Below are 18,730 nucleotides of genomic sequence, written 5' to 3' on the forward strand. Positions count from 1 at the left end.
ATGAACCAGTGATTTTCACACAATCCACTCTACCCTTTATTCCTCGCGTCGCTTTATGCCTACTGGTTTCTTTGCCATCATCAGCTACTTTCTTTTGCAGAACAATTCCAAACTCTCCGCTAGTCACTAAATTGTTCAATGTATCCCGTCTAATAGAGAAACAGAGCCAGCCTGCCTGGTGCATGTCATTCGAGACGTCGTGCACTGCAATGCGCTGAGCCGAACAAGAGAAACACGAACAGAAGCCACCTTAACTCTTTCCCAATGGGACCTGTCTGCCCAAGGCCAACAGCGTCGTAGTCCGTATAACCTCGTTACACGGCAGCTCGGCGGATCCTATCAAAGTTTCGAAACATCCCGCGCACATTCACATTTATACCCCTCCCCCCAACGGTTGGGTTGCGCAAAGCGTTTGACCCTGAATTCGCTGTATGACAATCAGCTGCGCACGATAGAGGCGCGATAAATGGCTGGCTCAGAGCGGAGGGGTTTCTGTGGCGCGTCGATAGGTGTGCGTGCCGGTGTGTCACTCTTGCGCATGCGCCGCGTACAGCGCACGAAGCCGTTGGTGCCTTGCGGTCATTAGCACGCGCGAACGCTTTGGCAGCGCGTCGTGAGGAGGCGTTTGTGCTGCGGCGGACTGATTGGCCTTTGCTTCCTGATTCGACGAAGATTTTGTGGGGTTCTTTTATAATCAGTAATTGTTCGCGTTCCTTTACGGAACGCACCGTGAAGCCGGTACAGAGACAAGAGATTCCAGGGCGAAGAGAGGAACCTCAGCCGGACGCCATGTTTGACTTTGGCTTCACAACCACTGTGACATTGTCCCTGCTTCTCTGCTACTGCTTCTTCCTTTGGCTGCGCAAGTGAGTTCAAATTTTTTTTTAATATAAATTTGTTTTCAGCTGTGCTAGAGAAGGGGGAATGCTTGCAGCGTTCGGATTTCCGTTTATGTTTACATGGTAGCCGTCGACTGGCTAGAAAGGCTTGGTTAGGGATAGTTTCTTACGAAAGATAGTTTCCGATATCATAGCCGACTAAACTACTACAAGCCGCAGTGTGCACAAGCGTAACGTGCGATATCATCGCTGTTCACGTAATTTAGCTACATCACGGTTCACTTGGGATCCCCAAACAAATGCTTAGAGCTGCTCTTTCTCAGTGGTTTTCCTGACTATTTAAAAGGGACCTTCAGTGTGTGCCAAAAATTGAAGGAAATATTTCCTGGTTTGTATGAACACTGATTCAAATCGCTTGAATGCGGAACAACACAGCCTGTCTGACGCCAAGATGCTGCGCAGAACAGCTTAACCGTGAAGTTGAAATTATAACGCCGTTTTCTCAAGGGTTAATTACTGCTGCGGACAGGGAGGCTTTTTGTGCGTTGAAATTGCCCTAGATATGCACATTTCAGCAAAAAGCCCTCAGAGATTTAATCAAAAACGTGCAAGACTTTTTGTCTTCCGTTGGCTTTATGAAGTGAGAGAGATATGCACTACACTATTCAATAAAGGCCGCGTTTAGACGAGTTGGTTTTCCATGCTGAACGTAAAAGCGCAAGAAACAAGGGCACAGAATAAGACAGACAACACGAGCGCTCGTGTTGTCTGTCTTATTCTGTGTCCTTGTTTCTTGCGCTTTTACGTTCAGCATGCACTACACCCCTTTTTCTAGCAGGGTCACCTGGTCCCCAACAATTACAGAAACACCACGGGTGGTGAATTCTTGACCACTGATTTTGCGACACGCAAGATGATTTGCTGAGACTAGTCAGTTATTTCAAGGAAATAGGCAGCTCGGAACATGAAGCAATACAAGATACATTTTGCACGCAAGCATTTGTTTAGAGTGAGGTTAACTTGGCTGCACTAGGCGCGTGCGATGCAGACCTATGTGTTCTAGCAAAAGATACTGGTAATTGGCGACCGGCGGGTCTTCGAACTTTGTATCGGTCATCAGGCTTGCGTAATGTGTATGCATTCCGGGTGGCAGGCCGCCGCAGTGGCTCACTGGTTATAGTGCCTGGCTACTAGCCAAAAGGACGCGCGTTCGATCCCTGCCGCTGCGGTCGTATTTTGATGAAGGCGAAATGCTAGAGGCCCGTGTGCTGTGAGATGTCAGTGCACGTTTAGGAACCACAGGTGGTCGAAATTTCCGGAGCCCTTCACTACGGCATCCCTCATAGCCTCAGTCGCTTCGGAGCGTTAAATCCTGATAAACCATAAACCAGTCAAGTTGTTTTCTTCTTTCCACTTAGCGATGTTGTTAGTAAGAGAAAGAAACATCGGAGAGAGGTCACGAGTATGGAAAAAGATATGCTATGTCTTGATTGAGTACCAGACAATGACATCAGAGCTAAAGCAGGTGCGAGTTGGTTCTGCATCTCACTTTACTGCGCACTAAAACATGGCACTATTGACGATGTGACAGATGTGCCAGCGGAGCGGCCGATAGCAACGCTTGGCTCCGAGATTACGAACACGCCAATAACAAAAGTGTCAGGTGGGTTCACTAAGCAGGGAACCGCGCTAGCCGCGAGGTGCGATTTTCGCCGCTCCAGTGACGTCATCGTGCTAACCGTTTTTACTCTTGACTGTATTTGTCACCTCTGCGGCGGCTTAAATGGCTACGGCGTTCGATTTCTGAACCCCAGGACACAGAATCGAATCCCAGCCTCAACTGCCCAACTTCAATCGAGGCGAAATGCGAAAGCCAGCGTGTTCTGTGTGAAGTTAGTGCACCTTAATGAAGCACAGGTGGTCAAATTTTACGACGGAGTCTGTGATGGCCCATTCGTAACTTTGTAGCGTTATACACTACATGCCACACCATATCATTAAAGGGCTGGAGAACGGCACTCCAAGCATGCCTTCCAAATTGCAGTCTAACGCTTCGCACTAGTAGTTAAGTCTGTTTTTCTGTTCCACAGTGTCACCGTGACGACAGCTTAACGGCTTAACGTCAGCTTAACGGGAGGCCAGCCTAATCGGGCAGAACTGGTTTAAACGCCGTGTTAATTCAGACACCAAAAACGAGCGCCTACACTTGTCCTCGTCATTCTTCTGTTGTGTTCGTCTTTGTAGACGCTATTGTTTCCTGTCTAAAGTAGTATGCACCATCTAACACAAACTGAATTTGTCCTAACCCCTTGTTAATGCTAAGAGAAATTCTTAACGCGTTTGGTTTGGGGAAAACGGGCGGGAAGCTGATCTAACTAGTTGCAGGTGTGCCTCACAGAGAGTGCTTAATAGAAGCCACTTGAGGATTAGAGTTCTCATCGTCTGAAAGGTCACTCTGCGATAATGTTACAATGACCCTTTATGACGCATGTGCAACTTCGTTGTTATTACGGCGCAGTTTCTTTATCCCGCCTTGCAAAAGCATTCCTCGCATCCTCAATTGTTCAGTTTCTGCTGCCCCGATAATCGCAAGAGGGAAGGCTATAGTGTGCTCTGTCATGTCAGCGAAAGATTATCTCAGACACAATGTCACGCGACAAGCCAGACAGACTCTTGAGACTCACATGGTACGCAAAGGAAATACTCTTCAAATACCGAAATGGCACAAAATAAAAGATGTCCTCAATGGTGAGCGTAACCAAACTATCGCTATTGCGTCACTGTGCAATGGTCGTTAGTTAAGCATGCTAAAAATGCATCCTTAAAACTTTTATTCACAAAAAAAGTTTATAATGAAGGCATAGCTCAAGTGTCTTTATTGGGTCAATGTTCAGTGGTTGCTTGATAAGCGTATAAAAAAGCAATGAAAAACTTTTCTCAAGGAACATAATCTTCGTCAAAGGGTACACACTTGGTGCGCTTAATTTTGTTGTTTGCATATTTTGCTACAAAAGTCAGAATTCTCAAAGGTGCGGAAATGCAAATAGACAGCGACCATGACATGTTTCTCGAAAGAGAAGTCTCTCCCACCAGTCCAGATTTTCAAGTTTCTTGAGAACGATGCTTTCGGCGATGGGGCCCAACATGTACTACTGGGGACAAAAGTTTCCGGGACGCGAGTTCAAGAAAAAACGTTTATTGTAGCCCCATCTCACTACGCAGTCGACTGATATTATACGAAGGCATTAAAGGCCCAAATGCTCCTCCCTCATTTCACAATATCAGGCGACTGGGTAGCGACGTCGAGCTGCAATAAACGTTTTTCCTAGACCTCGCGTCCAGGAAACTTTTGCCCCCAGTAGTACGTTCTCCGCTGGCTGCGCAGTCGAATGACGAAAATCACATCGCAAGGTTCGTGATACCGATGCGTTACTATCGCGGATGAAAGGACATTTTCATGCTGCTTTTTGACATTTTTATTTATTGTTTTGATTTCCTCTGTCCACACAACTCATATCGAGTTGTAAAGACCTCCGAGACGAATGGAGCTCATAGTTATAGAGGCCAAAAATATAAACCGTAACCAAAAACACAATTATAACCAACGTGTTTTCCGGCGTTTTCAGGATTTTGAGGAGTTCGGCAGACAGCAGTGTGTGACTCTGCCCATGGGTGTGTGGACATGGGGCTGTTATGGTTTCGCATAAAAAGCATGATCAAACGACTGGGGTTCGATAGACCAGTGGCAGGTGATTCTATCGCGGCACTAGGAGAACGCATCGACGCTCCGATTTCAGTTTACATGTAACAACAGCTGGCCTGCAGCCATCATTTTCAATCTTTTGACGCCGCATTTAGAATGCATATCACTTCCTGCTCTTTCACCTTTACATCTCTTTGGCGTTGAAATTTTGCTCGATGCAGTCTTTCGTTCAGAGAAATGAACCCATTGGATCTCCTCTCTATTTCGATTGTCGAGGTAGCCCGAAACGAATGGAGATATCAGCGGTACTTGAACGAGGCACGATAACGTTTTTGCATACGCGCCGCAACGACATTACATACGCACAACCGGATAAGGTTGCAACAAGCGTATCCCTTTCTGGCAGATAGTAAAAGCTGGAAGGCTCAACTAAGGCCCCCTAGAGACCTCCCCTCCAAAGCTCTCTTAGTAGTGCTGGTTCACTGTTTTGCACATTTTCTAAGTTCTACAATTTTTTTTTTGCCCTACAGTCTTTCCTCTTGAAAAGAGCCGAAATGACGGCACAAGACAGACGGGCAATACAACCGCTCACTATCAACAGGCCTTTTTATGCAGGTCTTCCTTCAACAGATTTTTCCTTTTCTAAATGAGCTACACCAGCAGCGCTTGGATGGTGACGAAATTCAAATTCCTGTATGTAATGAGATTTCTGAGCGCGTTTCAGCACTGCAGGCAGTTAACAAGAGTCCTCCCCTGCGGCATAACTGAATAACTTCAGCGCTGGTTTAGAGAGTCAAAATTTTTAACGAGCCAAACAAAGGCAAATGTATAATGTTCTCTAAAACAATTGTGAACGCTTCGGCATGGCCACATGTCTTGTGTGCGAAACGTAGAGCGGGAAGCACACCCTGTGTTGCAGGTACAACACCACTATTCGTGCTTTTTTTGTCTACATGTTTTACCGACCACGTATGCCAATGAGACCACATGCGTTAAAGCTTTCAGCGGAAGCGTATTTCCACATTTTACTACCGGTCAGGAAGAGAGAGGGGGAAGAAAAGAAAGGACAGAAACCTGTATCAAGCAGCTAAGGTCTTAACTCCGCAAAAAGCACTATAATGCAATCGAAGAGCTTCGTACGGAGCCTAGAATGATAGTGTCGCTGCGCAGCCCGAATGAATGGGTCAGAGAGGGGGGGGGGGGGGGGGGGGGGGCATTATTGCGAAGTTGGGCATCATTCGCACAAGCATTACAAATGACGCTGAGCGCGAGCGAACGGGACCTAATTTGCGGTCCTGCGTTTCAGAAGCACTGTAATTGCTGTTATATCAGCGTTTAATTTTTTTTTACTAGTACGAAATTAATTAATGCTTTATTCAACATAGCCGAGTTCAAGAGTACACGGTGTTGGGCGAGTTGGTTTTACATACTTAAGCAAGAGAAATGCGCTAAAAAAGGCACGGACGAGGAAAGCACAAGGACGGCTGCATACTCGTGACTGACTTTACTGAGAAAAAAAACGCATATTTACACCTTTATGAATGCAAATAATCGTCTAAAGCTCACACGCCATCAACCTTTTTTTCTTTTCTATACAATTTCATTCATTTTTAGAGCATTTCTCTTGCTTAGGTACAGCCGTGTTCTACTGGTTGAATAAATTTCTTAAAACCCTCATGACTTCATGAAACTCTTATCCTAATCTTATTGCTCTTAAATGCAAAGAAACTTCTATGCAGGTCAAGAAATTACAGCTTGACGGTGGTGAAATTCATGTGCTTGCTAGTTAATTGGGTGTTTGATCAGTGGGGTATTTCGCATGCTTACCAGATTAAGCCTACAAGTATTTTTCTTTGTTGGTGCAGTCAACGCAAGAAATGCTTCGACGCCTTCGAAGGCACCGGCATACCCGGACCTCCGGTTAAAAGTCTCATCCACGGCAACGCAGATGAGTTTTGGTATCCGGTGAGTAAAATTCCCGTGAACACCGAGCGATCTTCGAGCATTTTGAGATTATGGTGGCCTCACATTCTTTAGTGTCGCCTTCCTACGTAACAAAAATTTTAATAGATTGATGTCACCGCACTCACTGAGAACGTGCAAAATTCGTGTTGTGACTTTGACGCTTGTAGTCCTCATCGGCTTACTATCTCTCTTGAATTTGAAACAATCTGAAGCCATGAACATAACCATCATAACTTATTTACCCCTAAGGCCCCCTAACGGGTCATTATATAAATTGCCAAATTGCGCCTAGTGAGGGAAGGTTTTGCCTTCTCGTGTTCTTCCTGGCACCTTCCCGTGCACTTTAGAAAGAATGCGAGCTTTGAAATAGCACTAGACATTTTTCTGCAATGGGAAAAAAAGTTGAAATTTTATGTTCAATTCGAAATGCAAGATCCTTTTCAACTAAACCAGCCTTGGTAGGAAAACAAATAGGAGGTTACGAATGTGCGTTTGGACGCATAGTGGCATGGGTTTAAAATATAAAGTGTTTAAATTTAAACACCTATTTATTGTTAATTTCTCTCCTCAATTCCTGTAGAAAGCATTTTTATTTACCTATTTATTGCCTTGTTAATTCCGATGCGTTTACTGAGTTTATTTGTGCTTGCCATTTATATTTGTGTTCTACCTTTGTGACTTTGTGGCCCATTTTTACCATTTTCCCTCCCCCCCCCTTATGTAATGCCCCATTGGGGCCTTTAAGGAAAAAAATAAATTATTCGTTATGGTGCTCTTTGTTTATTCGTAACCTCCTGCTCTGAGCACTTTTAGAATGCAAAACCTGCTACGTACAACTAATTGTGTTATCCTGCGGTGGCGTAGTGACAGTCTTTTGAAATAGTGCATTGTTGCTTTAAATACTGGACTAGATAACTCGACTAGATAGCTCGCATAACTCGACTGCGTGGCTGAATCTTACGCACCGACCACGTGGCAACCGTTTTCTTCACAATTGTAGTATGCTCGTCGAACGGGTAACCAGCATCTGCTAGTCATGGCCCCACTCATAAAATTTCAGAAATGACCGAATATTTACGGGAGAAGTTTCCTTCAGAGAGCAGAGGTAGGTATCAATGTGGAGGTAGTATTCGGGGCGTAATAGACGCAGTGATTCCCGTAGAAATTGCCCGAACTGAGACCAAGTTAAAGGCCAACCTCAAAATTCATTCCCATACAACCAAAACGCCGCATCGACAGTAATTTAGAAACAATCACCAGGACAGACAGGAGAGCCGACAATAAAAGTTATATTAAAATGGACGCTGTCCAGAGATCGCCAGAGTCCGCTGCTGCTGGTGGTCACTCGTCAGTGTCATACATATGTAACATAATGGGTTAACTGATATGTATTTATTGCTTTGCCTCTTTGTGTATCTGCTTTAGTTGTGGCCCACACGAATAGAGTCATTCTTAAGGAAACATCCCATAAGGGGCGCTGCCTCGTAATTACTTTCAAATTGCTTTTATCTTTACATTGCAAAACAAGAGGCCGACCTGGCCAGCTCAAACAGAGCTGTTTACAAAAGTTGCTGTTACATGTGGCTCATTTAAACGGTTATCAAGGAGTACAGTTAATGAACGCAGCTTGCAATTCTCTACTCGTTCAAAGCAGAACACGTTTTATCTACTGGTCAAACACAGCAGCGCATTTCAGTCAAAGAAATATATCTTGAAAGAATCCTGTCTCTTTCAGCGCAAATAAATGGCAACAATTGTAACAGATAAATGTATGAAACCATATTTACGGCATGAGATAACATGCTGGCCTAAATTGGGGAAATATGAAGAAAGGGCTGAGGATTGGGAGAGGGTTTTATGCTGTTGTTAGGGGCTATTTATTAATAGAAAAACAATGGAAGGAAAAGATGTTGCTAGCCGCGGCATCTGTCGTCTAAACCAGAAGCACCCGAGCTGCGGCTAGCTGGAATAAAAAGACACGGAGAGGAAAGGAAAGGGGATGGCAATAGCAAAGAGGAGGAGGGTTCTTAATAACGCCTTATTAAAGGGGAGGGGTGTTAATAACCCGTTATTAAGGGGGAGGGGTGTTGATAACGCCTTTTCGTGTTGTGATTGAACTCTACGCTACGGCTACTAAACACATCAAGGAATGTCAGAAGATTCCCTCTAGCGCCGTCATCGGCAGGCGTTTATTGCGCTGGACGCAGTACGCGTGTAGGATCCTAGTTATTGGGCGGCTCAAGTGAACGCCATCGCGCGAACTTGCCGCTGGCTTAGCTGGCATTTTCTACGGAGCATCTCCCTCTGGGAAAACTGCGGCTAACGCTTAAGCTCGTTTGTTTCTTGTTTTTCTACATGTTAGTCTAAGTTTCGCGCACCCTTGGCAGCGTAGGTAAATTAGGCGAGCCTAAACTAATTAACTCCGGCAATCCTGTAGACCGATAGTGGCCGAGCATCCAGATTGGGCGATGCTGCGTCCTGGTACACTTATTAGACTGAGCAGCTCTCTACGCTAACGTGAGAGAGGGAGGTCATCAAAGAAAACGATACTGCTAATCGGTCATACCCTATGGAGCGAGAGAATAGCGTAGCCTGGAAAAAAATTTGTGTCTGGAAGCTGCGAATATGTACCGTACATGCCGTTACAGCAAATGCGGGCCGAGAGTTTAAAAGTAAACAACTGATGGAAGTGGCAAAAGTTAAACTGAACCAGCACTGCCGGCGCTCTCTTAGAGCAAACCGAAGTAGATATTACTTCGTTCTTTTATAAAATAGACAGTTAAAGCTACGTTCTTCTAAAACGCTGGAGCGAACGAAGAGGCTTCAATTAGAAACTTGTAGTGCGTCAAATGAAGTTCGTACTGACGTGATTTAATCACAGAATCCTGTTCCTCTAGGTTTTTTTTTTTATGCTTGCAGCGAATTACACAACCGGTTCTGGTCTTTAGACCAAACTGGCGCTAAGGTCTCTTTTTTTCCGTGTCCGATTATTGCTGCTTCACTCTTGTGTGAATAGGTGTGCTAACCCGTCTGAAATATCTCGCAAGCAATTCCGATTAGTTGCTCAAAGCTGCTTATGGTAAATCTTTATATTGGCTCGTCTTACATGCTTAGCTTCATGTCTACTTGTGAATGTCAATGTATCCGGTAACCCTGGCGTGTGTACATATGTAAAAAAAATTATTTCCAATTAGCACACAAACGGGTACCGAAGAACTAGATGGAGGCAGGTCAGCGCTAGCTTTGACATGCGGCGCCAACGGCAGCGCGAGCTTTGGCACGCTACGTCAAGTTTGCCACAGCTTACGAACTTGGACAATACATGCAGAAATAGCTGCAGTAGGCTTGCTCTGCATCACGGTCCAGGTTAGAGTCTCTTGTTTGAACTTGGATGCCCAAGCTGGCCTTGGCCAGAGTGTGGAGCCCAGGGTAGGGTCACCGTAGGGGGCCGTAGGGGGGCCGTAGGGTAGCCGTATGGTAGCCATAGGGTGGCCGTAGGGTGGTCGTGCCTGAGCTGGCAGCTTTGTACATACGTATATAGATGTTCATCTTTTCGCTCCAAAATGTGACACGCGGACGGACGACGACATCGACGTTGCGAAACACCTATGAAGCTATGCTAATACAGATAACGCTTTATTACTGTTATGTTTGTTGGATGAATGGTAAGATCAGTGTCAAATAGAGCATTACAGAGATGGCTGAACTGCACGGAAAAAAAATGTGTGAGGGAACAAGATAAATAGTGATTAGTCATTCGAAGAGAGGCAGGAGAAGTTACAGAAGGTCATGAAGTTATGGTCGATGAGTTTGTCAAAGGTTCTTTTGCATCGTTGAAAAGCACGCAAAATTAACCCCATTCTGCATAAACTAAACTCGGATGCAGCTGAACAAAGGATTACAGATGCAATGCAAATAATGGTATCCCTATCTTCCTTCATCAGACTTTAAACAAGTGGCATAAAAGCAGGCGCTTAGTATGAAATTGTAAAGTTTCCATATTTAGGCTTAATGCGTGTTTCATTTGATTATGTCAGTAGAGTTAAGCACGGTTAAAAGATAACTTTAGTGGACAAACAATATCTAAATTTTTTTGCATGCATTTCGCAACAAATTGGAGGCGATGAAAATGTAAAGCGTCGCAGCTCCATAATTGCTGTCAACATTCTCCCTGCTTCTTTCTGGAGTTTGTTATTTCAAAGCAGATTTTTCTTTTTCCAGCCAGCCTTGAGTTATGACAGTAATTAGCATTGTGCTACAAGTAGCTGACGCAGCAGTGAAAGAAAACCTAAAGCCTAAAGCGAAAAACTTCATGAGACCAGCTAATATTGCGTATCTGCAAGACACGACAAAATGCTGTGGTCTGATGCGCAAGTGTTCTTGGGGTTTTTTCATAATATTGTGCACCCTACCTGACCTTATAATTGGACGCCGATAGAACAGATGTCAGTAAATTATTTTTGAAAACTACAATTTTCATAGAAACGCCCTGTTGCCGGAATTTTTTTTGTGTGTGATAGCTATTAATCCTGAAAATAAATTCACCTTCTGTAATCTAGCTTACAGATCCGCAGAGGGTATGCATGGATGCTTGGAGTGAACGCAGTTGCTGCTGCAGAAAATGCTTAGAACTTGCGTTCCCAGTATTCCTGTCGTCTGCAGCGCAAAATTTATGGCGAACGTAGTAATTTCTTACCTCTCGTCCATACAAGCGAAACTCTTGTTATCTCACTTTTAAATTCAGTGCCGGCATATGTTCTTTGCTTTCTTCTTTATCTTTTGGTATAGTTTATTATATCTGGCGATACGCTGCCTTATCGCTTTGTTTGCGATGCCAGCCGCAACCTCAGCGTTCTGGAGGGATGTTGGTCGCGGGCGGCGGTTTCCACGACTTTCGAAAGGGTAGTTATTATATCAGGTGCCTTATCTCGAAAGTTCGATGCCACCTTTAAATTGAGGGTGCTGCCAGCGAGCGCCTATCTTAACCCGCCGACAGTCGAGTGCACTCACTGATATCCACGCCACCCAGATTTTCTCTGTTTGCGAGGCAAGTTTGCTCAATAAACAGTTTTCCACCTAAGCCATTCTTTGCCTCTATGCTCGTATGTGTGACGATGTCACAATACATCTTTTTCTCAAAGGGATGGAAACAAAGATAGGACACCAAACACTCATTGCGAGGAATTCTGAACGATCTTTATCTCTGCCTAGAAGTCTTATCTTCCACTCCACAGAGACACTTTTGGGGTAAGAATGTTTCTCTCTGTCTGTTTCCAGTCTCAAATCGAAAGCCTGGATCGGTGGCTGAAGGAATATGGCGACGTTTTTGGGTGAGTGCGCCACGTACATGTCCGATAACACTTGTACAATAAAGCGATTAGCGGAATGTGCGTCGCGGCATACCAGGCGCTCTACTGAGGGGTACATGTAGCGATAAGAAAGCAGTCCTCGCTTTTGGTCGTTTGCTCTTCTTAATTTTGTGGGTGTGAATTCAAGCCTTATGAGCTTCATTAAAACCGTAAATCTCTCCGTGAGCCAAAGATTGGAAGAGCTTATCGCAAGCTAAGTCGCAAAAGTGTGTTTTTTTTTTTGCACATCACGACCGTTTCTGACCAGTCACAAGTTAAACAATAGCTTAAAGCTCTGCCTGATCACGCGTCATGAGCTCTCTTGTGAAAGCGACGCAGAAAAGTCGAACGTGTGCTTTGCTGACCCAGCTATAATTCCGCTGTGATGGGAAGTGCGTTATCGGTGCTGACTGTAAAAGAGAACACTGATTCGGCGCGATAATAAACATCACAATTGTGCTTCGAAGCTCACAGTCCTCACAATTGCAAGCCACTGATGACATTACTTTTTTTTAGAAGAAATAACAACGAAAAAAAGACACTCGCAAAAATGCTGAGAAAGACAACGGCACGCGCTGGACCATTTGATATTGCGTTTGCGATGAGCAGTATGTTCGAGCAACACTGCATACCCCCTCCTTCCCATTTAGGCGGGCCTGGCAAGCTGCCGACCAGCTTACCGACCAACTGGCTTTTGAATCACACCATGATATTTTGATTCAACGTGTTTTGTCTTAACTTCTTTCCATGATATGCTTTTCTCTTCACGAGAGTTGCCGGGTTAGTTGGCGCTGCTTGGTGTGAAGAAGTCAACGCAGAAACTAGATGAGGAACCGAAGTCTAGTTTTCGTACTGGCTTATTCACATCATCCTTTTCTGCTTCGTGCTTTTTGCACTATAATTTGCGCCATGTTTCGTATGATATAAGAGAATATGTTCGTTATTTTTGTTTGCTAGGTAATATGATTCGCATTGCCATTTTCTTCCATTATTCAGCTAATCGCTGTTTATTGGACAGATATATATTTCGAGAGGAAAATAAGTTAATGGTGGTCATATTGCTTATGCCATGCTGTCACATATACAGCATTCGTGAGAAAAAGTACAGTCCGCTAGCTATGCCTATGAGGTGAGCAGCGCGCACATCTTATAGTGCAAGCATATCACTCACAAACATTCAAACAAAGGCCCTTATAGTTCATTGCCCATAAATAAAGGGTTGAAAAGTTTTCTGGCTAAGTAATAATTTCTCCGCTCGAAGTGTCCTCTACTGTTTAGCCCATATTACAGGACAGATTAACGGTAGATAGAAAAGATATTTTTTATTGCACCGTCAAGTCGAAAGGCATCGCGGAGAAAAGTCAGTTGTAAAGAACGAATAAAACCCAAAATATTTAGTGTAGTTAAAAAACACAATGAGTATCTTTAGAAATAGCATTTAACTTAATGTTTAATATATTTTCTGTCGGCCATGAAATCGCGCCATTTCGCATGTGCAACGGGGTTGTATCTCTTTGCTGCCCAGACTCGCACAACTTGAATCCTGAGAATTGACATAGCGTGAAAAGTCCGTGAGCATACTTGAGATTGAAACGTGGAAGAACGTTCTAAAGAGCAAAAGGCTAAGCACAGTCAAGGCGTACATGCATTATAAGCAAGAGGGCAGAATAATGTTTGCAAGTCCGATTCCGAGGAGCCCGCTGTAGGAGAACGCTACAGCCGAAGCGTTCATATACCCTTGCCAATAACGTTCTGCAAGGACATTCGTTGGAAGCCAGTTCTCATGTCTCAGTGCACAAGAAAGATGCGAAGAAGAATATGCGAAGACACGAACGTTCAGATGCACAGATATGCGCAAATATGAAGGCATGCATATATACGAATTGCGCATACAGCGGGGTACGTGAGGAAGAAGAAACAAAAAGACACAAACATTCCATATGCACGCAGTATTTTGGCGTATGCGGACGTCTGACATGAACAGACATTCGCTACCTCTGTGCACGCAGACCAAGGAAGATGTGTGCAACCAAATAAAAAACAACAGAAAAAACTTTGGTGCAGAGGAGGATGATTTATATGTGTAGACAAACATATAGAAAAGCGGGCCGTTTATATACATGACGTCGTCCGGTGGTTTTGTTTTTGTTGTTGTTTTGGCCTTTTCGGCTTCTTTTCCGGCCTTCGGCTCTGACAAGGTCCAATCCTAGTGCAAGCCCTCAAGGCGTCACATTTAACATAAAAAGAAAAAAAACAAGCAACGCATGTTCACAGCAGTGCTAAGGATGGCCTCCGTTTTTTCGTTCCCTCCCCGAGCTGCCTGAGGAAAGCAGCGACTGAGATTTGTCATTTCTTTACCGAGACAGGTGAATGAGAGACTTCCTTGGGGTAAAACATGAAGACCGATTTGCTGCCGCTGAATCTCTCTGCTGCAAAATAAATTTCAGTCAGGCGAACTGTGAGCACCAATGATGAAGGTGGCAGCGGATAATGATGACGATGAATCAGTGTGTAGTAGAGCTCGGAATGGACAATTTAGCTATCACTATCTGCCCTCAGCTACCCCTTTCCCTTTTCCCTTCCCAAGTGTGGAGTAGCAGGCCAGGGTCGCCTTACCGCCGGTTGACCTCGCCACCTTCGCTTTTATTAAACTACTTTCTCTCCGAAGCAACCGACAAGCTGCTTCTTACGAGCGGAAAAACTGAACTCAATGAGATTCGAGTTATTACATTTTTTTTCTTTGCCGTGTCGCTTGTTCGCAGTCTGGGAGGCGAATGACTGAAAATTGATTTCACGCTCACTTTTATCTATTCCCTGCTCAATAAAAAAAAAGTGAAACAGGTGAAATCCATTCTGACGCATCTTAGTGGTGATTGTTTTGCAACGATCGGTGCTAAAGGCCCGTCCCCTGTGTTGGTCGCAGTGGCCGTAGTAGGCGTTATTAGAGGGTGGTAACCACGGTAACCATCCTTCGGGGCGCTACCGTGATAGGCGGATGAGGAGTTTTGTAATGACGTCACTCATAATGTCCTCGAACTCGCCATGGACACGCATCACGCTTAGGCAACGTGCTGGTGTCCAATGTGGCAGCGTATTTTCTCTCCCTCGTAACATCTCCAGCTGCTGTCATGGCCTCCCGAAACGCATGCATAGACCTCGTCATTCAGAATTAGGCGTGGGTCGACCCTCAATACACATCCCGTGCTACTCCTCAGATCAAAAGGCTTTCGCTACGACCATCTAGGACTCGCAGGGAGGTCTTACGTAAAGAGCGAGTATCTCTGCGAAAAAAAAGAGTCAATTATAACTGTACCTATATGCTTGTCACCCAAGGGTTATCGCGGTTTTGAAATTCTAAAAATTTAAATGGCTATTAATAACGACCGGCTACAAATATCATATTGCAACAAGTAGCCTAACTGTTTTGTTTAAAACGTTAATTATCATAAGGTATTTTGATGGCTAATTAATTAACATTATGTGCATGTTTTTTGTTGTCCGCTAACATTAGTATTATTGTTCCGCAGAAGCCTCCTTCATACCTGAAAAGGCCTATTTTCATAAATTTTGGTTCACCTTCGCTGAAACATCCGGTATAGTAAATAACATTAGGCGCAGCCATCCTTAAAATGCGGCCTGCATCTAAGACAGCAAGCACGAATATTTCCCACGAGTACATTTGTGTTTGCTTCAAATCAGTGACAGAGCAACAAACAAACCTCTGCAAGGCGCGTCTTTTGTTTAAGTTCTTCCGAGTAACACGCCCACAACAGCACTGGGGCAGCACAGTTTCATCATTGCCCTTTCTGGTACGAAGCCTACAAATATGCGTTTAACTCAGATATGCACATTAATTAATTTCTTTGTTGCGCTAGAAAAACAGGCATAACTTCGAGGCCATTATTACCACCAAGTTACGATTCTCTTGGTCGAAGGCTCCAAGCAACTAGGATGCCTTCTAAATTTCACGCAGGACTTTGCAGTAGACTATTTTTATTTTTCTTCATGCACCATTAAGGTCGTTACTTTCAGTTGACATAACGCTAATGACCTCGCCTTCTTGGGAGCATCGCAAATGAGGCTTGTCTATGGTGGAACAAACTGTTGGTCAAAAAAGTAAACGGGCTTTTTTTTTCTCAGCAAAGCCAAACACTCAAATTTCCTACTTTAAGGATACATACAATTAAGGCGGCTGATATACTAGGTCTAATGTAAGACAAATATGACTACACATTGGAAGGGGCCAGGGTCATGTAATAAAGTTCTAACGAAGAAACAAGACAGCAGCCGGCAAAATCAAATTAATGAGGCGTGCCGAAAAGCTCAACTTAAATAAAAAATAAGGAAGGAGGGTGAATGACGTTTAGCGCCAAACTAGAGGCCTTGGTAAGCCGGCCGTCAACGCTAACAAGACCACGGAGCTTAAGTACAGCACCGAACAGGAGCCCAACTAAACTTGATGGGCTTTTCCCTATCTTTTTTATCCGCGGTCGTTGGCATAATGTGGTCCCTGGATAGCCGGAAAGACAGCGCGGACCGTGTTCTTTTTTTTAATATCTCCTTAAAATACGAGTTATGTTTTAACCGAAACTACATTCTTGTTACATGTTTTATTCAGGCGGGATCTGAGCAGTCATTAAGGCACTAGTGCGAGTGAGCTGAGATGATGGCACCAGTTAACAATTTACCAAATTAGTAATCTTCGAACCAGGAAAGTCTGAGCTTTACTGCTGTTTGGGAGGGAAGAATATTCGAAGAAACCCGCTCTCGAACAAAACAACCTAACGCTGTGAAATTAACTCTACACGTTACATATTAATGAAGGTGGACAGGGAGCCTGGGGTTCATTTACATAGAATGCTGAAGAGGTTGCTGTTTTCACTACGGTGTAGTGAAGGAGGCTGAAATGCGAAATGTCATGGTGACTGTCGCGCATCTTTCCGCGACAGATCGGATTGCATTCATCGCGTGAATTTAAATACCAGTAACAATACGAGTACACGGTAGGCGGCTCTTGGAGCAGATAAAACATTCAAACGCTGCCAGCCATTCTTGAGCCTTCCTCTTTTAAACAGGCCATCACTTAACGATGTATCCGGCGTTGACCACGATAGCAGTAATAATAATAATGCCTCTATTTGCTATTTTGCATTTATATCAAAGGAGGCGGAAAGAGAGACAATGGAAGCTATAATGAGTGTCCCAGTTCCACATAACAGAATAAAAGAGGCTGAAGAGCATTCATGAAGAAGGTGAAAAAAGTTAGCTGCTTGCAGAGATAACACAACAAATACGTGAAAGCCAAGGCACATGAGGCAAATAATGTCTTACTGCGTGGCAAAAATTTGAGGGTGATTACTCAGAGTAATAACTTACTAAGAGTACGATGTTACTCCGAAGTTTATTTTTGCAAAAAAACTGAAGGAAACACATGAGCTTAGCTAAAGCCGATCGCTTCCACTAGTCAGCACTGTCATTTTTATTACTGAATAAAGGGGCTCTGATAAAAAATTCAAGTTGTGTTCCACCGATATATAACCATGTTATATTTATAAAAAGTTGCCTACACTGAAAATGGAGCTTTTATGAATCAGAATAGATAAACCACGGAAATTCCGCTATGGCCTCCACCAGGCGATTTCACAAGAGAAATGTGATGATGCTTGACCAGTCAACGCGGATCTCAGAGACTAGGATGACACATCATCCCCTTTCCAAACAGTGATCACGGAGTCCATTTCGGTTTTGACGTTACGAGTTTTAGGAAGTGGCGGGGTGAGGGAGAACTGCCACCTTTAAATACATTTCCTCAGCAAGATATTCAGAATATTGCATATCCAGCCACAAAAAAACATCAGTATAACCAGAAAGAGCTATAAAGTGAATTTTCAATCAGGTCCAAAAAGATCGAAGTTTCTTATGAAGTCAGGTGACCATAGCGCTGGAGGAAAGTACCCCAACTGCTAGGAGAAAAACGGAGCGATAAGCTTAAAATCGTGTTAAAGTATTTGTGTACATTCTGCGTACATTAACAAATTGGCACCTCCAATTGAGAAAATACAAATTATTCAGTATAGAAAAGAGCCTAGAATATGTTCGAAACACCCCCCTCCCTTTAACTTCAAATAAGTACAATACGCAATATAACTTCAAAAAATAAGTAGGTGAAAAAAGAAAGATGTGCATACTGCACAATTTAAATTCTCAAGAGAAAGCATCGCAAGCCAGCTATTGTAATTTTCTCCGCGGTTAAAAGTTTATTCACAAAATATTTTCTTGTGTGCGCAATTCGGGCAACACTTCGTTCGCTGCAGTTAATCTTCCGCAGATAAGCTTCACAAATTTAGACTTTTATGTGCGGAATACGAGATTGATATTTAATTGAAACCACTCGATAGGAGAATAATTTGGTGTAGTTTTAAGCTCGATAGCTCTAAGACATCTCCGGAGTTACATGTCTTCTTTGGCGGCTTTGTACGCCGGGGCCAAAAACTCCCGCTTTTACCGGCCATCCAATCAAAACATTATTCAGGTTGCCCATTAAGAGGCTGCTCTTGAGCATGTCCTATCTGCAGGTCACGTGACCCAGCTGGGAGTGGTTAATGTAAGTGTTCAGTGGGGCACTATCAAAGAAGTGGTCGTGAGTTGGAAGCATGCGATAACTGGTGTCACTTCTTCCAAAAAAGCAAAGGTTAGAAACCTTGAATTCTTTAATTTTATTCACCGGCTTGAGAATACACAAGGCGGGCAAACAGTATGCCCTAGCAATGTACCATCTTCCATTACGACAAGGTCACCGAGTTAATATATATAATGGACCCATACATGCTCTAGACTCCCCGTAATCATTACCTCCACTCCATCCTATTAACTTA

At 43.9% G+C, this 18,730-nt stretch overlaps 1 protein-coding gene across 1 annotated transcript in view; it reads left to right on the forward strand.

The window, feature by feature from the left end:
- The first annotated feature begins 483 nt into the window (after positions 1 to 483).
- Positions 484 to 18,730, forward strand: part of LOC144100910 (cytochrome P450 3A6-like) — a 44,353-nt gene continuing 26,106 nt past the window's right edge. Inside the window, exons 1-3 of the mRNA XM_077633825.1 lie at positions 484 to 866; positions 6,408 to 6,507; positions 11,785 to 11,837. Coding sequence (XP_077489951.1) covers positions 790 to 866; positions 6,408 to 6,507; positions 11,785 to 11,837 — 230 coding nt within the window. The 5' untranslated portion in view covers positions 484 to 789. The remainder of the gene's footprint in view (positions 867 to 6,407; positions 6,508 to 11,784; positions 11,838 to 18,730) is intronic.

This window comes from Amblyomma americanum, chromosome 8, assembly GCF_052857255.1.
Source record: "Amblyomma americanum isolate KBUSLIRL-KWMA chromosome 8, ASM5285725v1, whole genome shotgun sequence".
Lineage (NCBI taxonomy): Eukaryota > Metazoa > Arthropoda > Arachnida > Ixodida > Ixodidae > Amblyomma > Amblyomma americanum.